The 26,419-nt window shown below is 43.2% G+C and overlaps 3 protein-coding genes and 1 long non-coding RNA gene across 11 annotated transcripts in view; 1 reads left to right on the top strand and 3 right to left on the bottom strand.

The window, feature by feature from the left end:
• Positions 1-15,522, top strand: part of LOC116928243 (obscurin) — a 39,333-nt gene extending 23,811 nt beyond the window's left edge. Inside the window, 34 exon segments of the mRNA XM_032935286.2 lie at positions 1,316-1,408; positions 1,482-1,646; positions 2,803-2,871; positions 2,873-2,941; positions 3,017-3,188; positions 3,261-3,620; positions 3,840-4,001; positions 4,173-4,557; positions 4,634-4,815; positions 4,874-5,350; positions 5,414-5,894; positions 5,956-6,062; positions 6,122-6,381; positions 6,383-6,482; positions 6,558-6,839; positions 6,909-7,017; positions 7,081-7,253; positions 7,320-7,440; positions 7,499-7,658; positions 7,728-7,778; positions 7,780-7,850; positions 7,923-9,832; positions 9,901-10,469; positions 10,540-10,824; positions 10,897-11,256; positions 11,321-11,467; positions 11,469-12,341; positions 12,419-12,688; positions 12,755-13,477; positions 13,479-14,093; positions 14,160-14,569; positions 14,643-14,768; positions 14,854-14,959; positions 15,029-15,522. Of these exon segments, the coding sequence (XP_032791177.2) occupies positions 1,316-1,408; positions 1,482-1,646; positions 2,803-2,871; positions 2,873-2,941; positions 3,017-3,188; positions 3,261-3,620; positions 3,840-4,001; positions 4,173-4,557; positions 4,634-4,815; positions 4,874-5,350; positions 5,414-5,894; positions 5,956-6,062; positions 6,122-6,381; positions 6,383-6,482; positions 6,558-6,839; positions 6,909-7,017; positions 7,081-7,253; positions 7,320-7,440; positions 7,499-7,658; positions 7,728-7,778; positions 7,780-7,850; positions 7,923-9,832; positions 9,901-10,469; positions 10,540-10,824; positions 10,897-11,256; positions 11,321-11,467; positions 11,469-12,341; positions 12,419-12,688; positions 12,755-13,477; positions 13,479-14,093; positions 14,160-14,569; positions 14,643-14,768; positions 14,854-14,959; positions 15,029-15,157 (10,572 nt within the window). The 3' untranslated portion in view covers positions 15,158-15,522.
• Positions 15,523-16,804: 1,282 nt separating this feature from the next.
• On the bottom strand, positions 16,805-21,528 carry LOC116928266. Of its 6 annotated transcripts, none has more exons than XR_006650126.1 (10): positions 21,450-21,528; positions 21,050-21,137; positions 20,794-20,859; positions 20,037-20,418; positions 19,790-19,934; positions 18,418-19,601; positions 18,271-18,358; positions 17,865-17,989; positions 17,555-17,795; positions 16,805-17,024 (listed from the first exon to the last, which is right to left on the bottom strand). It is a non-coding gene; the product is annotated as an uncharacterized LOC116928266 (long non-coding RNA). The 6 variants fall into 6 exon arrangements; XR_006650128.1 differs by lacking the exon at positions 16,805-17,024 and having other exon boundaries at positions 17,610-17,668; positions 17,726-17,795; XR_006650127.1 differs by lacking the exon at positions 16,805-17,024 and having other exon boundaries at positions 17,610-17,668; positions 17,747-17,795.
• Positions 21,529-22,117: 589 nt separating this feature from the next.
• LOC116929661 lies at positions 22,118-23,033 on the bottom strand. The gene is made up of 3 exons (XM_032936957.2): positions 22,882-23,033; positions 22,640-22,811; positions 22,118-22,562 (listed from the first exon to the last, which is right to left on the bottom strand). The coding sequence occupies exons 1-3, from the start codon at positions 22,894-22,896 to the stop codon at positions 22,294-22,296; spliced, it is 456 nt and encodes a 151-aa protein (XP_032792848.2). The 5' UTR covers positions 22,897-23,033; the 3' UTR covers positions 22,118-22,293.
• A 422-nt stretch (positions 23,034-23,455) lies between these two features.
• Positions 23,456-26,419, bottom strand: part of LOC116929653 (chorion peroxidase) — a 46,219-nt gene continuing 43,255 nt past the window's right edge. For all 3 annotated transcript variants that reach the window (XM_032936940.2, XM_045178611.1, XM_045178610.1), the window contains 5 exons: positions 25,612-26,354; positions 25,435-25,519; positions 25,104-25,374; positions 24,808-25,031; positions 23,456-24,745 (listed from right to left, as the gene is read on the bottom strand). In XM_032936940.2, coding sequence (XP_032792831.2) covers positions 24,026-24,745; positions 24,808-25,031; positions 25,104-25,374; positions 25,435-25,519; positions 25,612-26,354 — 2,043 coding nt within the window. In that variant the 3' untranslated portion in view covers positions 23,456-24,025. The remainder of the gene's footprint in view (positions 24,746-24,807; positions 25,032-25,103; positions 25,375-25,434; positions 25,520-25,611; positions 26,355-26,419) is intronic.

The following is a 26,419-nucleotide window of genomic DNA, read 5'->3' as shown; positions in this document are numbered from 1 at the left end:
TATCAGCACCACTTGGTTGTTTGCAGTGTGGCGTCTAGCGAGTTCTAGTCGTAAGGGTTCCAGGTCTCGGTCAGGATCGATTTTCCATTGCCATCACGGCTCTCACAGCCGTTTGCCTTTGAAACGAAAACAACAAGGGGGAACAGCAGCAAGTCCAGACAGCCAGCGAAGGTCGAAGACCATCGAAAGAAGTGGAAAACCAACTGTGACGGTTGTTTTATTTTTCGTGTGAAAGTCATCAAACAAGTGCTACACAAATTTTTGATTTCGTCTGCTACGGTTGCGCTGGATTAAAAGTCCTCGTCGTTTTGATCTTGTGGATTAATCGCTTTGACATCAGTTGACGGCCGTGATTTTGCTTGTGGTCTGGAAATCCAACAGGTACAAATCGTGCATCTCTGCCCGGCGCATTAAAGTGTGTCTTTTATTTGAAGCAGAGATTTCATCAGATCGTCGCGGAATTTGAAATTGGCATAGGATTTGATTTGGAATTTGAAAACGCAGGGTTGTAATTTTCTTTTTTCAAAGCAATGCGGCATTCCTTGGAGAACACGAGAGCAAAAATAATAGTTATAAAAACGCGATGGGCAAAGCTGGGTTGAGCTGCCCTACCGTCCAGTATAGCCATGGACTAAGAATAGCAGAAACCAGCAAGCATCTACTATCTGTATATGTGTGTATATTCGGCAAAACGGAGAGAAGCAGTCGACCTTATGAATAGCGAAAAACAAAGCAAATTCCGTGAAATTCTTCGACGACAAATCCACGATCAAATTGGATTTGCATCGGGCGAGCCCTGTTGCCTTTTATTGTGGCGTAGGCTGATCGATGATCCACACACAAATCGAGGAAAATCGACGCTAGTAGAATAAAACAGATGCCTTAAGAACCATATATGCACAGTTTTTGTTTGCTAGTTGCTTTTTTCTTTCGTGGAGTGGCATTGCAATTCGCTGGCATCAGGTGGTACCTTTGCTGCATGTTCAGCACCACCGTCCACGAGAAACGCTAATGCATTTAAAGAATCAAACAGTTAAAATGCTATGGGCCAGTGGCGAGCTGGAAACATCTATTCCCCTTCTACTGGTACTCCAATACCGAACTTCTTTCTGCGTGACAATTCCCTACCCGCCTCGTTTTTCAGTTGTCTTGCCAAGTTAAAATTGAGCCTTCCTTTCATGAGATTCTTTTGTTTTTACCATCGGCTTTTAGAACATAAGGTTGATGTAGGTCCAGGACTATGTTGTTCGCATTATTCAGTAATGATAGAGAGGGGTTGAAGAGATTAATTTTGTTATTGTTTGTATTTTTGCAGGAGTACAGTCATCGTATTGGCGACAACAAACGACTGAGCGAGTACTTGAAATTGCCTATTCAACGTATCAACGATTTTCAAGTCCTCCTCCAGGTAATTCACCAAGAACCCGTTTAATGTCGCATTCTGCCTAATAGTGCGATTTTTTTTTAAATTTTCCAATTAGGATTTGATTTCGCATTCGCGTGAACTGCGTGAAGACACAAAGGATTTGCAAAAGGCGCATGAGTTTATGCTGGCATTGCCACAACGGCTGAGCGACTCCAAATTCATTGAGAACCTCTCCGGATACAAGGGCAATATCCATAAACTAGGACGCCTCCTACGACACGTAAGTTGAAAAAAAAAAAAAAAAATCTTATTCTCACCTAGTTGACCTTATGTTTGCGACGACGCCTGCGGGATGATGTGACCAGTTAAAAATATGGGAACTAATAAAGTCCTCAATGGGTTTAAAGAAACAAGAAATTTGTCCGATTCGTCCGATTCCTCTGCTTCACCGATTTCCTCCAGGTGTGTTTTTTTTTGCGGATGGGCCCTCCGGCCAACTGTTATTTTTAAAACATATCGGGGAGATTTGAGGAGCTTACATTTGTAAATGACCGAGTGAGATTCTAATTTTGCAGTTGGTTTTGTTTATTTATCCTTTACCGTCGACCGTGAAACTGTGAAGATAGATGACGTCATTTGCCTATTCTCCTCTAGCAATGGCCGACCGATGCATCTTCCCAGCATCACCTCAGAAACAGCTGCGATTCCTCGTGTTTCAGTCTATGTCTGCATTTAGCTCAAACAGTCATTTAAATTTTTTAGTTGAAATTTCCGGTGAAATATTTTAGTCAAGAATGTAGTACTGACCTTTTTTTTCCTTCCTTCTTCAATTGATGACTAGTTCGTCCGACTGCTAGAACCACTTGAGAGCGGCGACTCGACTCGGTAAGAGTAATGTAGCGCGTAGGTCGGCGATTAGACAAGCAGGTTATTCATAGCCCTTTGACTGTCTTTTCCCTCGACAGCAACGACGCGTCATGCTCAGCGGAGAGAAGCAGCTGCTGCTGTTTAACTTGTGTCTGTTACCTTTTTGTTTTTTCCCTTAAAAAAAAATAGTCTGACCACGCCATTTGAGGATTTTCAGTGAGTGGGCGCGTGTGAAAGACATACACTCGATAGAGACTACGTGTGATCTGCCATAGTCCGAAAATTGAATTTTCCTTCTCGTTGCTTCGCATTAGGTCACGGCTAAATTTAGATTGCCGACTAAGCCGGAATAGTTGGTAGTAGGTAGGATGAAAAGGATGACTGTTACAGGATGCGAGTCGTTGTGTTTGGGTTTCGTCTCTCACCATCCGTGCCCAGTCAAACCAACAATTTTTCAGCAGCAAAAATTATTCACTTCGATTGTTTCATCTTTGCATTTTATTTAACGCGTAACTTCTTGAGATATCAATTGAACGTTGCTTACAAAAGTGGAATTTGAATTCATTTAGAGCTGGTGGACGGTGACAGACAGCCGCGGTCGCGCCAGAGAACGTTACCTGTTTCTCTTTAAAGCCCGCTATTTTAGTGACGAAAGTCAGACGAGTCACCGACGATCGCAATCTTTTCCTCCTCAAGGATATCATCCGGGTAAGTTTCATTTGTGATTTCAGTTTTGCGCAACAACCATTCAGCTATTGTTTAATGTGAAACCATTTCAAATAGCTGCCAGACGTTGAAGTGAAAGTTCGCCAAGGCGAAGGAGACTCCTGCAGTTTCGATTTGGTTCATTCGGATCCGCGCTTCGTCCGCTATCCACTTAATTTACGCTGCACAGCAGGTCAATCTATTCACGACGATTGGTTGCGAGAAATTCGCAGCTACGCCGCACACGCAAGTGAGTTCTGTTTTATCTCTTTCGTGTTATTTTCTTGATTGAATCCTACTTCCGTGCGTTACGTTTATGTAGTCGCTCTACAAGAACACGTCGAGGACGATTTGCAAGTGGACGGTCCAGGTGAAACAGACAACGAAGCTGACGATCCCGTTCCAGCTCCTCCGACGCGACCCACCCATTTGCTGAAACCGGTCACGACAGCCTCGTCTGATTCTGCCGGCCCACAGGATTCAGCGCAGATCGCCAAAAAGATCAAAGACCTTATTCATCTGAAAGCAATTTCTCCGTCCGTCCCGCAGCCGATATCGCTGCAATCGCCTGTAGCAGAAAAGGCTTCTCCAGGAGAAACTGAACTCCATCGTTCAGATTCTGTTGACTCTGTTCAACGAGGAAGCGTTTCCGTCCGATCAGCGTCACAGGCCTCCTTGTCCGGTAATCAAACCATTTTATTTTATATAGGATTTGGTAAGGTAAGACGTCTAACGTCGAATGAAATAATTCCTCCTAACTGCTGGTGATGCTGTTAGCGCATCAAAGTATTTATTAACGTCGGATTGACATGATTAACGGGAGTTTTGTCTCGGTGTTGGTGGAATACTCTCATTGTATAACCCTGTCTCACGCTTTAAACAAAAATTCCTTTCAAAAAAGAATATCAATCGTTGGCATCGCTTCGTGAAAGTGATCCGCCAAGCGACGCAAGCGACGCCACTCTCTTCGCATCGATGGCCGATGGCATACCGGAGATGGCGGCCGAGCCGCTGCCTGGCCGGCCCCGTTTCTCTCGCACCATTCGTGGAAACTTTTGCGAACGTGAGTACGCCCTATGATTCCACTGATCATCAGATAGTGATCGCTTTAGCCTTTGTCTTGCTACTATTCATTAACTGGTGATCTGTGTTCGGGCCTTTAATAATGATGTCCCACTTGACGCATTTGCGTGCTTTTCGTTAAGTAATGCCGTTTCCTCCGTTTCTCAAACAGCCGGTGAGAAAGCAACTTTTGACTGCGCCCTCGAGGTTGACGCGCCAGCTCAGGTGACTTGGCTGCGTAACAACAAGCCACTGGACGACCGTTTTGCCGATCGCATCCAGACCGTTTCCAAGGGCAGGAAACACAGTCTTCAGATGATGAACTGTCGACTCGATGACAGCGGCCTCTACACTGTTGTGGCTGCTAACGAAGACGGATCAGCTACGTGCTCGGCTTCTTTAGTCGTTCAAGTTCTGACACCAGAGGAGCGCGAGACAATGGCCCAACAGAAATGCCCCGTCTTTCTCGTCGTATTGCACGACACGGAACTGATCGAGGGAACATCTGTTCGTTTCATGGTCAAAGTCAAAGGCGAACCTATCCCGTCCATCGAATTGTAATTTCAACTTTAATCTTTTTGATTCGCGTGGCGTTTTCATTGTTAATTTTACTTTGCTCGATATCCAAAAAAGCCGCAAGGATGGCAAGAAAATGGTGGAATCTGACCGTATCAAAGTCATCAGTGAGCAGTCGGCCACTGGATTCTACGAGCTGGTCATCTGTCAAGTAACCCAAGCTGACGCCGGCGAGTACACATGCAAAGCGCTTAATCGTTTTGGAGAGGCTATGTCTACGGCTAAAGTCACCGTTACAAGTATAACACCTTATTTACACTTCACAATTTTCATTTCATCTAAATTCATTATCAACAGGTGAGAATGCTGTTTTTGATCTTCTGGGCAACCAGGGTTTACTAGCCCCCGGCGAAAAACCAGAATTTCAGTGGTACAAGGACGGCGCTGCTTACGATCCCGAGGAAAGATTCAAAGTCACTTACGAAGATGAAGCTGATACATTGGCTCTGGTTTTCCAACACGTCAAGCCGGAAGACGCTGGATTGTACACTTGCGTGGCTGCTACTAGCAGCGGCAAGATTTCATGCAGCGCTGAGCTGACCGTCCAAGGAGCTGTCCATCATTTACTGAGGGAACCTGAACCACCCACCATCACCATGGGCCTGACGGATACAGAAGTCAGCTGTGGAGGATCAGCCATGCTGGAACTCAAATTCAAAGGGTTCCCCAAACCCAAAATGGTGTGGACCAAAAGCAACGGGGAAGAAGTCAAGGCTGGTGGTCGTTTCCGTTTCCTATTTGAGGATGAAGAAACCATCGCTCTTATTATCAAAAGTAAATCAGCTGGCTATTGTACCGTTTGGTTTCTTTGTAATTGATTGGCTGTTCTATTCGCAGACGTTGATCACAGCGATGCTGGACTTTACACTGTGACTGCCACTAATGACCTCGGTCAAGTGACGACAGAAGGCCGGCTGCTTGTCAAAGCACCTCCCAAGTTCAAGAAGAAGATGCAGGATATGGCTTGCATGACGGATGAACCGTTTAAAATGTCCGTCGAAGTCGAAGGATCACCGTTACCTGAACTCAAGTGGTACAAGGATGGCCAGATGATTATCGAATCTGAGCGAATCAAAGTGGTAAAAGAGTCGGAAGACACGTTCTCTCTTCTAATAGAGAAAGTCACCATCGAAGATAGCGGATCCTACTCCGTTGTTGCTTCCAACTCCCTCGGTCAAATGTCCGAATTTTGGCAAATGGTGGCCAACGCCCCGCCAGCCTTCATCAAGCAGTTGCTCAAAACTTGCGAAGTGGACGAAAGCGAATCCATCACCTTCCAGGTGCAAGTGGAGGGCAATCCCATGCCGGAGGTCAAATGGTTAGTCATTCGATATCCTGCATAAATTGATTATCGAGTTAATCTCATTTTCTTCTGGCAGGGTCAAGGATGGCAGAGAGGTGAAAAACGACAGAAATGCCGTCATTATAAAACAGGAAGGGAACGTCCATTCCCTAACCGTCAATGGAATCAAAAGAGGCGATTCTGGTAGCCATTTTTCCTTTCAACTCTCAATTTCAGATGTTTCATTATTGTTGCTAACCCAGGCAAATATGCGTGCGTCATAACGAACACGCACGGCGCCAAAGAGGACACGTCCGACTTGAAAGTGCGATGCAAACCCGAAATTACTCAATCGCTCAAGGATACGGAGGCCAAAGCAGGTGACAAGGATGTATCCTTTGTCCTCAAAGCCGATGCCTACCCTGAACCAAAAATCAAATGGTTCATCGATGAAATGGAGATCACAGAGGAGCGCAAGGAATTTTCATGCGACAGTGACCCCAAAACGGGAACTTACTCACTTCGTGATAAAAGAGATGAAATCTGAACTGTCGGGCAAGTTCACAGCTCAAGTATCGAATGCTCTTGGCACTGCCAAGAGTAGCGCTGTTCTCTCCGTCCAATGTAACGAGTTTTTATTTCTTGTTTTTTATTTTGGTTATTCATGTACTTGAAAGCCTTTTTCGTTTATCCATACAGATCCACCCAAAGTGGAGGAAACGTTGAAAGACATTTGTATCGAGGAAGGCAAAAGTGCAACGTTGAAAATCAAGTGCGTCGGTCTTCCTGAACCCACAGTCACTTGGACTAAAGAGGGCGTCGAGGTGGTCGCTGACGCTCGCATCAAAATTCAAAAGGCTGCTGACTCAACCTACTCGCTGACATTGGACAAGTGTGTCATCCAGGATCAAGGCCTTTACGGTGTTAAATTTGCCAACGCCTTGGGTCAGGTCAGCGCCTCCTGCAACCTAAGTGTCGACGGTAAGTAAATCATCCAATGAGCTGAATCAAAAGGTAGTTATCGATTAACAAATGGGATATATGTTACAGCCAAACCCAAGATCCTGTCTGACAATTTGACAGTCAAAGAAGTGTACGAGGAAGAAGAAATAATCTACGAAGTTCGTGCCAGTGGTCAGCCCAAACCGCAAGCTCAATGGTAAAAACGAGATATCCAATACAAACCTGTATTGCTCGTTGTAATTTGGTCTTATTGATGCAGGACACTGAATAATGAAACAATAGTCAAAAGCGAACGGATTGACATCAGCGAAACGACCGACACATACACGTTGAAAATCAACAAGGCAGCAATGACAGATGGCGGAAATTATGCCATTAAATTAAGCAATCGTCTCGGAGAGGAAACCAAGAATACATCCGTCACTGTTAAATGTAGGAAACTAAACATACCTCTTTTTAAAAAGTCTCATGAACAATTTTTTTAAAATCTGCCGATAGCCCTGGCTGAACTACGAGTTCCGAAGATCTTACAGGGATTGAGTGATACCACTGCCAGCAAGGGTCAACAATTAGAGTTGAAAGTACGCATTCGTGGTCAACCGAATCCCCAAGTTGAATGGTAAGCTCTTTTGGATGATCCTCTTGGTTGTATGCCGTACTGATGTTCAATATGTCAGGTTTAAGGATGGCGAAGCGTTGAAAGACAACAAGGACTACATTCTTTCTCAAGATGAGGTGGAAAACACCTACACTCTTGTGTTGCCAGTAGCTCACGAGTCCCATGCTGGAAATTATACTGTCAAAGCCAGCAATGAACACGGCTTTGACGAGTCTAGTGTACGTATGCGTATCTTTTTTCTTTCACTCTGTTGGTCCTTCATCCGTAACAATCATTCACTTGCTTAGGCTACGTTGACTATCGTGATGAAACCAGAATTGATCCACGAGCCAGAAGTGAAAGGTAGAATATTACGAGGAAACCAACATCGAAGTTAAAGTCACCGCTCATCCAAAGTCCAAAGTCAAATGGTAATTTTAGCAGACTCTCTTTTGTGTGTATGTGTGGCACTGTTTGCAAAATCAGTTTGTTTTACAATTCAGGCTTAAAGACGGAATCCAGATTAAATCGACTACTAGCGAACGAATTAGCATCACATGCGAGGAAGGATCCAACGTATACAAATTGAGCATCCAGGAGACAGTGGCGGAAGACGAAGGCACTTACAGCTTCGTGGCTACCAACAAAGAGGGAGAAACTCGTGGTGACATCAAACTGTCAGTTCATTCAGAGGCGCCAACTTTCTCGAACAAACCCAAAAGTTGTTTCGCTAAAGCCGGCCAAACTGCCAAGTTCGAAGGCTCGGTCCAGGGTATACCCGCACCCACCATTTCATGGCAAAAGGCTGACGAAGTGTTAGTCGAGTCGGAGCGATTCAAGATGGAGAGCGCCGAGGATGGAAAATTCAGCCTAACGATTTCTGATGTTCAAGAGTCCGATTATGCCGAATACACGGTCAAGGCAACCAGCGCTGTAGGTGAGGCCAGTACGGCAGCTGAATTAACAATGACCAGTGAACCACCAACTTTCCTGGGTGACAAACTACCGGTGGCTACCAAGGTGAACGAAGGAGAGCCGCTGAAACTTACGGTTAAAGTTGGCGGAAGTCCTTTGCCAGAAGTCAAATGGTACAAGGATGGCCATGAGCTCATTCCCGATGAGAGGATGATCATCACATTGCTCCCGGATGGAACTGCTGAACTGGAAATCGCTTCAGCTGATCCGGCCAAAGATTCTGGGCAATACAAGATGGTGGCGGTGAATCCTACTGGCGAAGTTAGCACTGAAACTGCCGTTGATGTCAAGAAATTGCCGAAGAAAGGCACAATCGACGAAGCCCTTCCATCTACTACAACAGCGGTTGAAGGGGAGCCTTTGAAGTTGGTGGCCCGCGTGTCTGGCCACCCAAAACCAGAGGTCAAATGGCTGAAGGACGGACGACCTATTCGCCCTGGCAGCAACAATGCCATTCTATCCCATCTTCCAGACGGAACGGTTTCTTTGGAAATTGAAGTTGCTAAATTGGAAGATGCCGGAAAATATAGCCTGGTGGTGACGAACGAGTTGGGTGAAAGCGAATGCGACACAGCCGTCGAAATCCAACAAGCTCCATCGGCTCCGCAGTTCGTCTCCCCTCTGTTCGCCGTCAAAGGAACTGAAGGCTTCCCTGTCCGAATGGAAGCCAAAGTAAAGGGATTCCCCTTCCCTGCCATCACGTGGATGAAGGATGGCAAAAAACTGAAGCATTTTACGGGCGAGGCTAGTAAGAAGCCTGAGCCGGATGGTTCTGTCCGTCTTAGCATCGCTTTAGCCGATCCATCAGACGCGGGTGAATACACGGCTCTCGCTCGCAATAGTTTTGGTGAAGTTAAAACGTCTGCCAAAATGGAAGTTCGACCTCGCAAATCAGATGGACCAGAAGTGGCTGCTTCTGTCCTTACAGGGCCACGTGATGCTTTCGTGGATGAAGGATCACCCATCAAATTAGTGGCTATTATCGGCGGTAATCCCATCCCTGATGTCGTTTGGACCCTTAATGACGAACCGGTTGATGAGTCCCGTTGCTTGATAACTGTCGATGGTGACAAAATCATCTTGGAAGTAGAAAAGGCGGATAAGAAAATTGACGAAGGCGAATACGAGATCGGCGTATCGAACGAGCTGGGAACGGCCGCGTCTAAAGCCAAAGTGACCGTCAAGAAAATCTTTTCGGCTCCTTCGTTCACGCAAAGATTCTCTGACCTTCAACAGCTTCCCGGCTACGACTGTAAGTTCATGGCGAAAATCAGTGGGTTGCCGAAGCCAACCATCGTTTGGACCTTAAACGGTGAAGAGATTGCCGAATCCGAAAAATACAAGATGAAGCGAGATGGCGACATTTGTGTTTTGTTTGTTCGAGATTGCGCTCCGGAACGGGCTGGTCGCTATGCCTGCATCGCCACTAATTCAGAAGGTATTTTGAGCCTTAAAAATTCTAGGGCAATTTATTCTGAAAACAAAATTTGGTTTTATTCATTGCAGGTGAGGATCGTTGTGAAGGTGAACTGGAAGTGGTCGACAAGATTGAAAAGAAGGAAAAGGAAGAAGCTCCTCATTTCCTAAAACGTATCGGAGATTGCGAAGTCTACGAAGGAATGACCGCCAAGTTTACGGCTTGCGCTTCCGGATTTCCGGAACCCGAACATGAATGGTTCCGAAACGGACAGAAGCTGTCTGCCGGAGGCCGCGTAAAGATGGATAAAGAGGGCAACGGCCTTCTGCGCCTTACCATAAAATTTGTGGAAGAAGCGGACGTTGGCCAGTATTCGCTACGGGTATTTAACCGTTCGGGCGAAGCTACGTGCTCAGCCGAACTTAGCTTCGACACGCTTGAATGCCGCCCGAAGAAGCCAGTCGGCGACCAGTATGCCGATTTCGACAAGTTCCGCAACTCCGGAGCTCCCGTTCCTTTGCCGGACCGCCCCATTATTCATTTGATTCACGATCGCTTCCTGACTCTTTCGTGGAAGCCATCCGTGCCAATCGGTCCACGCATCCCCGTTACTTATCACATCGAAATGTGCGAATCGCCTGATGGCGATTGGCAAAAGGTGAGTGGAATTCTAAGGTGGTACACATTATTTCCTTGGATTTAATCAAATGCGCATTTTTCCATTGTAGGTTCGTTCAGGAATCAAAGGTTGTTCCTGTGACATCCGCAATTTGGACCCGTACCGTGACTATCGTTTCCGTATCCGCGTCGAAAATCAATACGGTGTTTCAGATCCATCACCTCACAACTCGACCAACCGCGACAAACTCTACCTAGAGCCTATTGCTCGGAAGCGTTTCCTGGAGCCTGGAGACACTTACAATCCCGACTCTTCCTACTACTTCCCCAAAGATTTCGATCTTGATCGCCCTCCCCACGATGGTTACACTCATGCTCCTCGTTTCCTGCGCCAGGTAAACTAAATTCACAAATGCTGGGCGGGATTGAATTGATAATTCCTCCTCGCTTCGTATCTTAAATCGTAGGAAACGGATGCCCAATATGGAATCAAGAATCAAAGCGCTTCGCTTTTCTGGTACGTCTACGGTTATCCTAAGCCGACGGTCAAATTCTTCTTCAACGACGAGGCCATTGAAATGGGTGGCCGATACGACTTTTCTTACTTGCGCAACGGTCAACTGACCCTATTCGTCAACCGGATGCTGGACAGAGACGCGGGCATATACGAAGCCGTTGCCACAAATCCTTTCGGCGAGGCTAGGCAGCGTATTAAGCTTGAAGTGGCCGAACATCCGAGATTCATCACTCGACCAGAAGAGAACATTTTTATCACACGCAAACCGGGCCGTCTGCAGTGCCGTATTACCGGCTATCCGGAATGCGAGGTAGCTATTGACTTTCTCCTCTCAAATCCATCTGTCATAATTCAATCCCTTTGTTTGGTGATAGGTCAAATGGTACAAGGATTGGCTTCCAGTAGCGCCTTCCAGCCGCATAAAAATGCAACACATTCTCCCCGACACCTACATCTTGGTCATCGACGACGTCATTAGCAAAGACGAAGGGCTCTACTCGGTTGTGGGTCGTAATGTGGCCTGGTGCCGTTTCGGCTTCTGCCATGATCCATGTTGAGGACAACGAAGACGAGTTTGCCTATCGGACCTATCATAGGGGAAGAAACGTTAAAGCGAAACAAGTCGATAACAATCGCATCTTTGGTGACTATTACGATCTTGGTGACGAGCTGGGCCGTGGAACGCAGGGTGTGACTTATCACAGCGTGGAGAGGTCCACTGGTCGCAGTTTGGCGGCCAAGATTATGACCGGAACTGGATTCGATTTACGTTCTCGTATGATGAGCGAAATGGACGTAATGAATCAACTGAGTCACCAGCGTTTAGTCCGTCTTATCGACGCCTACGAAACCAAAGATTCGTTCACCCTCGTCTCCGAATTGGCTGGAGGTGGTGATCTTGTGGACGCCGTTACACGGCGACCTCACATCACCGAAAGCGAAATCGCCCATTATATCCGCCAGGTGTTGGAAGGTCTTAGTCACATGCACAGTCACGGAATTGCTCATCTGGGATTGACTCCCGGCGATCTGTTCCTCACTCGCCCAGACGGTGATGAACTCAAGATCGGCGATTTTGGATTGGCTCGTCGCATCTACTCCAACAAATTGACGCCACTTGACTACGGAATGCCAGAGTTTGTTGCTCCTGAAACAGCCAATGGCGAAGGAGTTGGTTTTCCAGCTGACATGTGGTCAGTCGGTGTCATTACCTACTTGTTCCTCTCTGGCATCTCTCCATTCCGTGGAGAAACGGACAGAGACACACTTCGCCGTGTCCAAGCCGGTCAGATCAATTTCGACCCGGAAGCCTTTAGCAATATCTCGAGCGAAGCCACTGATTTTGTAACTAAACTGCTTGTCTTTAAAGCTGATGGACGGCTCACGCTCGAAGAGGTAATGCATCCTTTTTGTTTTGTGTTGGCTTTATGTCTTTAAAACTGAATAATATGATTGAATTGTCGATTCATTAGGCGCTAAAACACCCATGGCTGAAACAGGCAGATCGACGATTTGCAACCGATGGTCCGGGTGCTCATCATATCCCGACGGAAAGACTGAAGACATACTACGAGCGCCACTATCGCGATTGGTACGGCAACGCTTCTTGCCGCACTTGGTATAGACGCCGTCCACTCAGTGGAGCTTTCACGCATCCATCGTGCATGGTGTATCCTCCGGGCGAGGAATACACTCCAAGGCAGACACCTGAACCACCTCGCCGTCCATCTATCAAGAACGAGGTTTTAATGACGAGGTTTTATTGTTGATCGTCAAAAACCCTGTAATGTATGATTGAATTTATTTAGATGAAGAGCTTCGAGCATCCTGGAATCGACAGTGGTCTGTCATCCAGTGAAAGCCACTATCAGTATGGGCCGGACACATATTTGCTGCAGTTACGTGACGTGGATTTCCCAGTACGTTTGCGTCAGTACATGAAGGTGGCGGGCAACAGAAGCGCTTCGTTCGCCATGCGAATGCAAGACAACGACTACGCCCTACCAATGATTTACGAACGACGTCGGTTCACAGACCTCATGGACGAGCAGATTGACGACGAAGCTCGCCGCGCTCGTCGCCAATTCCGTTATGCCAACGACACAGGCCCATTGCAATACTATCATCCGAATCGTCGGCTCAAGAACGAGCTGGGCGTCCGTGACGAAGCCCACACTGAGGCTGATGCCATGCTGGAGATGAAAAGAAACGGACACGTCCCATTTATGCGCGAGAAGCCGAGAACGTTGGCTATGGTTGAAAACCAACCGGTACAATTCTCTTGCATGGCTGTTGGCGAACCCCAGCCGTCCGTCCAGTGGTTCAAGGGAGATCTTCTTATTCTTCCAGATCATCGGATAACAATTAGCTACAGCGCCGATACGGGCGTCTCGATCCTGAAATTCGAGCCGGCCCACTCTTACGATTGTGGTGTTTACAAAGCCGTTGCTAGAAACAAGGTCGGTCAAACGGTGGCCAAAGCTCGATTGGTCATGGGAGACATTCCCATGGCCCCAGATAGCCCGGAAGCCTACCGACATCTCTGATACCGAGATTCTCTTGCGCTGGAAGGTGCCAAGACAAGATGGCAACTCTACGGTTCTCTGTTATAGTTTGCAGCAAAAGGAGTCTGCGAGCAACGAATGGTCTGATGTAGCAGACAACATCGACCACGAATTCTTCCTGGTGCGCAACCTAAGCCCCAGCACCGAGTATCAATTCCGGTTAGCGGCCCGTAACAAATTTGGCTGGAGTGATCGAAGCATTAGCAGTGAATCTGTATCTACCAAAGAAGCAGACAGCCCTAAGGTTACTGTTACAAGAGCCATGAAGTACCTTCAACAGTTGACTGAATCTGGACAGCAATTGTTTATGGACGCTGCTGGACCCATTGATGCTTCTCCGGCATCCGACTATACTGTGGAGATGGAAGAAATGAAGAAGCCTGTGAAAACAACACCGCCCACAGATGATCTGAAATTTATCGCCGAAATCAACCGCGGTCGATTTTCGCTTATCGCCAAATGCGCCGACAAAGAAGGTAATCGAATGTACGCCGCCAAAATCGTCAAGAAAGACGGAGACAGTTTGCAAGAAATGAATATCTTGCGGGGTCTGTGTCACGAACGCATCGTTTCCCTTTATCAGGTATGAACCAGCACGCTGTTTTATCTTTGTTCTTGACGTCTAAACATATTCTTTTTATTCTTGCAGGCTTACGAAAGTGGTGAATTTCTCGTGTCTGTAATGGAGAAGTTACAAGGTATCGACGTCTTGACTTGCCTGTCGCAACGTCATGAATACACCGAAAACATGGTAGTCTCTATCATATCGCAAGTACTGGACGGGCTACAGTATCTGCACTGGCGAGGATTGAGCCATCTTGATTTGCAACCGGACAATGTCCTACTCATGTCAGCCCGCAGCATCGATGTCAAGTTGTGTGATTTCGGTTGCGCACAACATACCTCCAAATTGGGTGGAACTATGGCTCCTGTTGACCGCTCCTATTTACCCTTTACGGCACCAGAGATCCTGAACGAGGAGCCGGCTTTCCCACAGAGTGACATCTGGTCTCTTGGTGTCCTGACATACGTCCTCCTATCCGGCGTTTCACCGTTCAGGTATTAGTGCTAGTATTCTGCTATATATACAAGTAAACAATTGTGAAAAATCACTTTCATGTTGTTATAACAGCGGCGAGAACGATGAGGAAACAAAGCAAAATATCACGTACGTTCGTTTCCGGTTCGAACCACTCTACAAAGAGATTAGTATGGAAGCTACGCGTTTCATAATGCTAGTATTTAAACGGGCGCCAAGGTATACAATGCTTTACTTTAAAGCTATTCATCATTACTAAGCCATAATACGATTCATGTTGAAATAATCGTCTTTATAATCATAGCAAGCGACCAACAACGGAAGAATGTCTAGAGCACCGCTGGTTCCAGCCAAGCGAACACATGCTCAAGAAACGTGAGCGGGCCTCTTTCCTGGGCAACAGACTCAAAGTAAGTTATTGTTACTAGAACAATCGCCAATTTGATTCCCGTTCGAACCTCACCAAATCAAATCTGTAGGCCTATGCGGACGAGTACCATCAGCAGAGAAGTCAACAAGCCACGAAATGTGAAGAACTTCTTTCTTCGTTCGGATTGGGTTTTGGTCGATCTACCAGCTGCGAGACAGACATCTTTACAACGTATTAAAAACAGGAACTACTTCAAAAGAAAGATCATTTTGCCGAGGACGATTCAATTCTGATTTTAAATTAAATTTTTTTTCACGCTCGTGTCACGTGATGATATAACGGTAGTTTCACAACTTTTCTTTCACGGTCACCGCTTCTGACAATTTTTACCGCCGAAAGAATTCCCTGTGAAAAAGCAGCGGTCATTTGCAGTACTAGTCTTTCACTTGGCCGACCGGAAACAATGGGTCATTCGACTTACGACAACTATCAGTATCATTTATTCAGCCATAACTGTAAAGAGTTGAAAGAAAACTGACAAGACTCTGCCTAAGCAATGAATTTGTTAGAAACTGGTGACCAATCAGAGAACCCCTTTATTGGTAATATTAATTTGACTGTTGGATATCTATAAGTTTATGGGATACAGATGATTGAAAATATATAATAACGAAAAAAAAATTGGTTTGGGTTCATTCTTGAATAATAGTAACCTTCATAGTTTTTCCTTTTTTTTATTTAATGGACTTAAGTTAAAAAAATGGTTCAAAACAATGAATAATAATATAACATATATATTAATTTACATTACAATTTTTCAGCATGTAATCTATCGTGGATACTGAATTCCACTACACCTGAGTGGGATTCGAACCCAAGGTATACACTATTCCAGTCCAGCGCTCTACCATTGAGCTATGAGAGATATTACATTGAAATCTAAGTCTTCAACACGTTAAGCTATATGTGCAAAGTTGTACATACGGGATCAAACATCAATGGGGGGGATATAGGGGGGGTTGCCAGAAAGGTATCGCATCCGCCTAGTAACTCCAAGGTCCGTGGTTCGATTCCCAGCAGGTTCCTGGTGTCCTGGGCTTCCAACATTCCCAGGTGTCTACCTTCCACGTCGCCAGTCGGGTCGAGAAACTTTCCCCATTACGAAGTAATGGGACGGATATTTTGGCAATGTTTAATATAATATCCAATAACAAATTTTAATAAATTGTTCATTTTGATTTGTTGGCGTATTCTGTTCCTTGAACACTTTGTAACAGAGTTCAACCACCCGGCATTTTCTAGTACATGATACTGCTTGATTACTATCAATGGTATAAGAATGTAATAGATATTCTTTCAACTGAAAGATAACGTGTAAATCTTTCAACTTTTGTGGGATTTGAACCATAAACCTTCGGCATACCAAACCGATGCTCTACCACTGAGCCATAATTCACGACAGCTAAGTATCAATATTTTCGTGTTGATCGAGTACAACAAATTTGGACTTAGAATTTTTTTGTAGCATGATTCAAGATAATTTCCTATTAACATGTCCCCAATGAATCCATCTAATAGAAATGCAATGAAATTGCAACATTCAATTTCATTTAACGTGTTAACCTTCATGCGGGATTTGAACCCAAGACCTTTGGATCCGTACACCAATATTCTGCCACAAAGCTATGATCCTTGAATATAAACTATTCAGGTTAGCATGTAGTTTTACGAGCCTATAAAAATTGCCTTTACAATATTATCTTTTCTTGCATTCTGATACTAGTGCAAAATTAAATATAACTCTTGGCTCAACGGTTGAGCATCGGCAATGTATTCCGAAAGTTTAGGGATCGATACCCGAAAGAGTTAAAAAGAATATGTGAAAGCATTCTAATGCATCTGATAACCCGATATATACAAAGATTGTATACAAAATCATTCACCAGGAAAATAAAAGATCGTAAATATGAAATTCGATCCTGTTCAAAAGCAAACTACCAACTCTAGGATCGGAATTTCATCGGCGTTAATTCACAAGCACTCCGGAATTCCCAGTATAAGAACTGCACATCAGCGGCCCTCTCAGCAGAGTTAAGAGTTCCAATCTTTAAAAGAAAAAAATGCAAAGAGCAGAAATGTATAGTGTGAACACAGAAAAACTATGAAAGAAAATTTTTTCAAAATTAATTTAAAACAAAATTTGTATTGACAATTCTCCACATAATAAAATATTTTGCAACTTTTAAAAGGCAAAATAACCATTTCAAAAGCTGCTGTCAACCAAGGCAGGGGGAGACACTGCCTCAATCGACTCACCGGGGAGATTTCCCAGCGCGTGGCTAAGAGAAGCCGGAAGAAGAGCCGAAGAAACGGAACATTTTTACAGGAGCGATTAACCTTTAATTCGGATTTGTGGGTAGCGACATAGCCCTCCATAAGTATATCATCGAACTATGAGGACCCCCACGTCCCCTTTCCGGTCAGAGCCCTCCAAACCTCGGTATATGTTTTTTTTTTATATATACCGTACAGTAGGGGCATGACCCCCTACGGGCTTATTATGAGTCAAGGGGAAACGGGGCCACAGAAAAGAAGGGAGCCCAGATATACACTTCAATTTTTAAATAATTTATACCGTAACACACGGGAATGCTAATCAAATATGAAATTCGATTCCGTGCTTCCAGGCGTAGTTCTTTCGGTATATATTTTTAACTAGAATCCTTTCAAATCCAATTTGATTATACATCTAGATTTTAAAAAATAAAACCTTGTAAGCATAAAAGTATTTGATTATATTGCTTACGTGATAAACAAATAAATTCACCCATAAGAAGTGCATGGTTGCCTTTGAGGCGTTAGTAATTTCCTTAACCCTGAAATTTGGCGGAAAAAAAAACTCATAAATGTTAATTTCGATATTGAAAAGAATAATATTTTCATACATAGGAGCTGTCGGTGTGATGCTCATTAATGCCATACAAGCAAAACGAAAAGTCTTTAGCGTCATTTCGCTTTAGAGTGCCTAGTCCACCAATGCTCTGCGCGCAAAAGGCTCCGGCGACCGTTCCTAAGTATGACAATCAAAATTATTTAAGGCATTTAACTGTGAAAGAACTGTAAGGATGTTATCAAGCAAACCCTTGCGTCCAATCATAATATGGAAAAAGAATTCTATCGCTGTCAGTCCAGAACAATGAGGGTTAAAAACAAATCCCTGAATATTCCCCGGATGTTGGAATAGTGCTTAAAGTAGGATAACTACTATCTTCTTATTGTTGTTTGACATCCAAGGCATGCTGACCAACACAGGCAATTGTTTAGGGTTATAATAATGCAAGATCCACTAACCTGCTGTTAGACATGAACAACAGGCTGTTACTTAGATGTAACTCTTCTTCACAAACCTCTCAGGTCACATCACGAACATCAAAAAGCTCTAGTAGTACAACAACATTGTTAGAGATATATTAATATAAACACACAACACAATATCACCTTTTAATAATTTTCGACAACCAGGAGAGTAAAGACATATGGTTTAAGGATTAAATGAGTACAGTACACGGAAGTGGAAACTTGATGAACTTATTAACCTCTTCACCTGTAAAGAATAAAGAAATGTTACATATTTCAAAAGGAACATAGAAAATGATTTCTCCATTTAATAATTTTTACTCTCAAAATTTTTCTTCATTGCAACCAGAAAGGGAAGTCGGCTGACATGGTTTTTAACTAAAGGGAAAAGGAGTACAATACAACACATGGATATGCAAGCACAATGACCATTTTAACCACTTCACCTGCAAGGATATAATTGAATATTATTATCTAATAATTTTCACTGTTTTTTCATTGCAACCTCGAAAGCAGTTCATCTGATATATGGTTTTCGGATTTTAAAAAAGTACAGTGTAATACATGGAGGAGAAAGATTCATCTATAACAAATCATTGAATTTCTCAATTTTACATAATTTTCCTCATCTAGTTTTTGAGAAAAGGAAATATTTTTCAAGTAAATATCAACCTTATACCTTTTGTCATAGTAATCCTTAATCAAAATTATTTTCGAAATAAAAAAAAAATGCTGAATGAAGCCTTATCATAAATACGATGCTTGACTAAAAATTTAGTAAAAAATAAAAATGAAAGTGGGAAAGCTATACACCCTACCAAATTTGTGAATCAGTAGAAAAATATCTCTTATAAATCGGTGAAAACCATGTAATGTTTAAAATCTAACACTGACTTCGAAAAAGGAATGTTTTATCGAACAAGCTATTTTTGAAACAATCGGAATTTTAATAACTGTAACCGCTATAACTCCGATTACTTAGTGAAACAATGTAGCATAACTTAATCGTTAAATCGTTTTATATAATTTTCTTTAAATGAGTCGATTATATATTTTTTTTATGTAAAACTACCAAAACTATCTTCTGTCTTTAACACATTGTAAAGATGTTTCGCAGCTGGTAGATCGACCAAAACCCAACACGAACGAAGAAAGTTCTTCACATTTCGTGAATTGTTTGCTGATGGTACTCGTCCGCGTTGGCCTGCAGATTTAAATGTGCGAACTGGAATCATTGGCGATTGTTCTAGTAACAATAACTTACTCTTTGTGTCCGTTGCCCAGGAAAGGTCCAGCTCACGTTTCTTGAGCATGTATTCCCTTGGCTGAAAACAACATGGAACGTATTACGGATTAGCAATGTTCGAATAGCTTTAAAGTAAAGTCCTTAATACAAAAGATACAAAAGATAAAGAGACTTCAGTGCCCGAACAAGAAATTTTACCAGAAAATAAAGCATATTTCATACCGATGAGACGAAGGACAACCAAAGCACAAACTCAACAGGACTTACCATGACGTCCTGCGGAGATGGGCAAACATCAACCGGCCCAACTACCAAAACAATTTTATCAGACAACATTAGCTGAAAAGGAGAGTTAACGTAAGAGATTTGACCCAAGTAATTTTTTCAAGTTAACCAGGTGTCTGCACCTCATCTGTTTATGTAAGTAACGAAACGAAATCGAATCACAGAAGCAAAATCCACTATTATAAGGGCGCTAACAAAAAGTAAATAATACGAGCAATTGAAGACTTACCAAAGCAACGAAGTGGATAAAGACCCATGATACGATCCACCGAAATTGAATCTGTAACTGAAGCACCTTGATACAGAATAGGAAGGAACAACGAGCAGAAGCCATCTGGACAAAATAGAAAAAAAATTAATGTCTTATACCTAAGCAAACCGTCGAACCAATCAGCAGGTCCACATCAGACTGCGAGGAGTTATTTTAATCATTAATATCATTACAAATTTAGCGAACCACCCATGTATCATCACTTTCCGAAAAATTTCACTTTAAATTGAAAATGATAAATTACCAACTTAGATGAACTCCAGTGGTAGATTTGCAAGCATTCCACATCCAAGTCCACCCACTCAATCTTGGAATCTACTGAAGATCCACGATGCAATTTCTGCAATGGACAATAGAAACGTGAAAAAACAAAAACAGGTGATAACAAATTGTTCCACGATGATACCCATCGATACACTTAAAGCAGCACAATAAGCTTACTACTATTCGATCGGAATCTACAACAGAGGTCATCAGTTCGCCCTAGTTCAAGCAAAGACTTTCTTCATGATTACTAAGCTCAGGAACCATACAAAATCATCAATTGACAGTCTAATATCCAATCTGATGCCACAGTTGCTACAATGTTGGTTGCAAACTCAACACTAGATTGAGCACAACATGCCCCACCACAAATAACACCAATTGTAATTTTACTAGCAAGAATAGTTATATGCACAGGATAGTTTTAATATCAGCAACCATTTGAACTTACTAGCTGTTTGTAGAACTGCCACCAAGGATGACGAGACCAAGTTTTTTATTGTGGTTTCTGATAACCCTATTGTTGATTGATCAGTATTACTTTAAATTTTTCCTATTCAAACCAATCAACCCATACATGTTTAAAATAACTAAGCAATATTAACTCCTGAACATATGTTAACAGACTGAGCTTTAAAAGCAAAAAATTATACTAACTTCCAAACCACCCATCATCTGTAAAAATACAAACTAACAATAAAAATTACCTAACATCCAATGAAACCAGGGAACAAACCATTTCAGCCACCAGCCAACCTCTTGAACCGAAGAATTGGCCAAACATCCATTGTAATTCTAAATAATTGATTGGGAAAAATGTGGTAACATGTTCTAGTTAATTCCACAGTATATACAGAGAAAATCTTAAGCTTTATTAAGCTCAGGAAACATTAATCATCATTTGACTATCTCATGTTGGATTGGAGAATTAACAAATCAATTAGTTTTTAAAAATTGTGCTCATTTAATATGAACCATTTACACATTACTGATGGCAAATGAAACATCAAATAGGTCTACAGTAAAACTAGACATTTTCCTTATGAACACATTTCAGTGAACCCAACAAAAATGTTCTAAAAAATTAGACAATAAATTGCAACTTACCAGCTTTGGTTTGAACTACCACCAAGAACAAGCACACTAAAAGTGACATTTTGCTCGTCATCTCAAAAGGAAGCAAGTGAGCAGCGTTGCCATGAAGCTTATTGTTTTGAAAAGCAATCAAACAAAACAAAAATATCAAAAACTCAAAATTTATGACTTTTCTAATGATAAAAGTAGCTGGATAATTTTAAATTTATACGTTTAAATGTTTCCCATTTTACCAAACTGAATAAGTGATAAGTTAATATCGTCCAATCAGGATTCAGGTTTCACTTTTCAGGAGTAACTTCAATGTTCAATGGTGGATTTGAAACCGCCATTTTCCATAAGAGCGTGGGTACGCATTAGGTCTCGTCTCCGATCTGAATCTAATCGGAGGTCACCACAAATCCTCACCGAAAAAAGAGTATCGGGGACGTTCGGTGCGGTGATTTTATTTTATTTTTTGGGTGCGGTACGGTGCTAGCACCGGTGCAGCACCGCTTCAGCCATAATTGTAATGTAATCGGGGATGGCCTTATATTGAACTCGGGGATTGCACCGAACACCGAAATCACCGCACCAAAAAAAAATTATCCCCGCACCGAATCGATGAAAAAGCTCCCCGATCAACGCGAGGGCCAAGCCCTAGTACGCATCAATTAACCGTAATAAGTTATAAGCAGTAGTATTTTCCAGTACAGCCTTTTATTCAAAAATTATTTATATCATTTATGATGTGCATTATCGTAAAAAAAAAAAAAACCTTTAAGCAATTTACGTCATTTACATTACAAACATTTTCCACTTATTGAGCGATGTCTACATTGGGCGATTTTCAGTTTCAGCTTAGAGTGCACTTTATCTACTTGAAATAAGGTGGACGGGAGGCATAGATGCCGTTGTAAGGAATCGATTCATGGGGATTATTAACAATATAGACAGGAATAGGTTTGATGGTGGTTGTTCGTCGTCTTCGTTCTTCAATCCAAAGGCGGAAACGGTCAAAAGCAGACCAGTTCCAAAATTTCAATGCCTCTACAGCATGACCAAACGACCGAACTTGGCTTTGTTGCACATCATCTGGGCTTTGATCGACAACTCCATCCCCAATCGACGGAGCAGCAAAACCATCTATTGCAATAAGGTTAAAGATAAACTCCCTTTTAAAAAGGCCTTTGTATCAATGCAAAAAAAGACACGAGATGTACTTGTACGATGGAATTCTTCTATTTCATCTTGAGTAACCCCATTCGCAACCATGAATGCATCTTCAATAGTGTGATCTTCTCGTGTGTTAATTTCATTTGCTTGAGATCCAGCAATACGGTAAAGTTCAGAAAGTTGAACGTAGAAACAAAGCAGCATTGTGACAATGGCAATCTAAAACAAAAGTATGATCACTTTGACCCATCAAAAATCTTTGCTTTGTACATTGAAGCGTTTGACTTACCTTGGAGCAGTCCATTTTTTGTTTTTTTCCGGAGAAGTATATGCAGTTTGAACTTGACGGAAGACAAACAAGTGACTGATGAAGTTAGTTGAAATGTTACAGCTTTTATACGTAAACCATAAGAAGGGATTTGTCCTCACTTCGAATCATTCTTAATTTTAAGTGGTCGTCCAAATCTTTTTTCGAGGTCGGAGGAGGGAAGTCCCAACAAGCATCTAATCTCACGTATCACAGATCGAAGAATTTATTGACTCCTAAGGGAGTTACACAAGGACGCAACACCCCTACACTCAATGTATATTTCATCAAGTAAACTTTCATTTCTGCTTAATCCCATTTACGAAGCAACAGATTATGTTTTTATGTTGCATTACACCTAACGCAGTGCTGAACGTGACTAGGCATGTAGGCTACAAAGTATAGCTAATGTCGAGTCTTATTGAATGCTATATTTCTTCAATTCTTGAATCTGTCCCTGGTAAACCATAAACATTTCTTCGTGATCCCAACAGGGCCTATTTGTGTATATCGATCATAGTTCTATTTATTTGAAACCAAATTAGAAGATGGGTTGTAACATTTTTTAGGGTTTCGTGTATATAGGAATCTCTGTGTATATAACCATTCGATTGAAAGAATAGTACATCTGTTTTATGTTTTTTATCTTGAAAAAATTATAATGAAATAGGCGCGCATGACAATATCGGGATCCCCGAATCCCTAATATTTTTTCCTTTTTTTGGCGTTTCGAGTTCCTCTTGCAATCGGTTTCAATTTCTCCACGCCAGTGTGATCATTGATTAGCCAATCAGCCTATGATAAAAATTAAGGGTTGCCGTCGTACACAATAAATGTCTTGATACGCAAACCACACTGAGATAATTCGGCATCCGTTCTGCTCTACGTTAATCGAAACGTTTCTGATCAAAATGACACCATCTACGTACGTTGACATGATGCCGAATATATAGTTAGCCGGGCGAAAGCCAATTGACCTTATTGGCCGCGCTGAAGAAGGAGACGCGTGCATGTACAGAATAAATTTTGGGATCATGAAATTATCGTCGGAATGATGAGTAAAGCAGGAACAATGACTGAAAAATTGAAGAAAAAAAATTATGATAAAAATACGCTCTTTTTTAAGTTAACTTTTGTCAGTAGTGGCTAAAGTTTCGCTCTCTAAGGTATATCTGGGTGTGGAAGCCGTAGATAAAATGTCTTCCAATGTCTTGTGGGCAGGATCGTCGCTATCTGGGAATAGTTTCCTAGCCGCTTCGATTTGATCGTAGAGTACCTTGTACGAATCTTCTAGATTTTTCATGGCTTCAACGGCCTTCTGAATATCAACTTCAATATTTTTATGTTCAGCAGCGCGGATTTCTTCTGCTTTGATGACTTGATCAACGTCCTCAGACGTCGAAGTGGCGTTGCTTTCATGGCCCTTGTTCTTAAGTGTTGCTGCGTGAGCTTCGACGTGGTCGACAATATACTCGGGTAAGAATATGTCGAGTCTAGATGGTTTCGAAAATTGAGAGAGGTCAATCGGCACTTCAGCGGATCCCTTGATGTTCTCTGGTTCACTTTCCGCCCGTTTCGAGCGGCCACTACGAACTCGGCTGCGGTAGTTCGACTTCCTGGTGTTGGGGAAAATGACGGGTTTCTTCACGACGTTGGACGTCGAAGAGCTGGATATTGTGCGCGCGTTTGCCGTCCCCACATTGTCGAGAAAACTGGGCGAATCCGCATCAAAGTTAACAGCGTCGGTTTCTTTCGCTTGACTAGCACCAGGCAACTGGTTACTGGTCTTGACCAAATGTTCCGCTAAACTGACAAAGTCTTGCAAATCGAATTTGCCATACGGTCCCTGTAAAGATATGACGCGTTACTTTTCCGTTATGTAGATGTCATCAAGTACACTAAACTCACCTCGATGGGCACGAACTTGTTGACGAAAAATTTCCCTTTATAATTTAGAGGACCGTGCATAGCCGTTTCGACCACTTCGTCCATATCGGTACGATATTCAGCCGCCTGCTTGGGGGCATAAGGAGCGTAATCTCCGAAAAAATCACTCGAGTTGGCCGTTCGTTTGTACAAATTGTTCGGAACATGTGTGAGGATATTGTACAGGCCATTTAATCCGGGAAATCCTGATCAACAAAAACCCAATGTTGAAAACAGAAATGCGTTGTGGTATAAAACAAACGCCAAACGAAAAATACCTGCGCCAATGAGGTGGGTGTTGAGGGTATCGATGTATTCTTGGCTGAGGACGATTGGCCGGCGCGTTGGCGTCGGCTTGATTTTACCCGAATGAGGATATAGAGGTGAACGATGGGGACCTGTGAACTGGCCAGCGTAGACGCCACTACTGAGGGCCTCTCTCAACATATGAATGGCAACTTCGTTGACGGTAATTCCGTCCTTATTGGGGTTGCCCGTGCTTGCATGGGGATGGCCGTGCGGAACAGGTTGTACTAGAGTCGGTGTTTTCTTAAGCACAAAGCACAAGATAATGGAAATGATTTAAATACGAGCTTGTTGTATCGTTACCGGCAAATGAGAATTGTGGGGCTCAGCCCATTTGGTCAGATCCATGTAAGGAATAATAGATGATTTGCAGCTGACTCGAGGATTGCTGGCCAAATGAAAAGGTGAGGATATGAAACGAGAGCTCACTTTTTTCTTTGAATAAAGAAAAAAAAAAATAAATTAAATAAATAAACTTACATTTCATGATCGGGCAGCACGAGCGGATAGGTTTGAATAGTCTGAATCAAGTCCGTATTGTCGCAGAGGACTCGAGCTAAACGCGATTTGCGGATTTCTTCCAATTGGGCAGGAGTGAAAGACGAGGGTTGATTACCCAGTTCGTACCAGAAACGGTCTCCAACGCGAACGCTGCTGAACTGTGTGGCAATGACGCAAGCAAAAGTGGGGCCCAAGAGGCTGCCCGGTAAAGCTCTTTCAGAGACACCACCGGACCAAAGGTCGATGTCGTGCGGCGTTCTCAACGTGGCCGCATAGCGATAAACCGTATCGTTGCTCATCGAGCCGAGAAGATCTTCCCAAGTGTGGACAGCCGACAAGCCGCAAAACTTGCGGAATTCAGTGTATCCGGGCAGCCCGACTTCTCGGTTGCGCTGCAGATTGAAGGCCGTCAGGTCGACGCCGTGTCGCTCACCTGGCTTACGGAACAACATGGTCGTCACTTCGGCAGTGATAAAATTGTCAAAAGCCAATGCCGGTTGGTTAATCATGCCGATGTAATATTCGTCCAACACTCCGGGCTCGTAGAGCTGGTACGGCTGACGGATAAGGTCGGACAATGGCGTATGCGTAACGTAACGGTGGGCTTTGCTCCAACGTTCGACATTGGTTGGCAGAATAGTGTGGCCGAATCGGAAAGCCGCAGCAGCGAATGAAGCCATGATGCCTGGATTCACTGTTGGATCGTATCCGTTCCAATAACCCTGAGGCAAGAAAAGTGTCAGCATAATGGCGGACAATGATTAGCTCTCTCCGTGATGTTACGCAC

Source organism: Daphnia magna, linkage group LG8 (assembly GCF_020631705.1).
Source record: "Daphnia magna isolate NIES linkage group LG8, ASM2063170v1.1, whole genome shotgun sequence".
Lineage (NCBI taxonomy): Eukaryota > Metazoa > Arthropoda > Branchiopoda > Diplostraca > Daphniidae > Daphnia > Daphnia magna.
The sequence above is the reverse complement of the archived record's forward strand: the minus strand, read 5'-3'. Positions and strand labels throughout refer to the sequence as shown.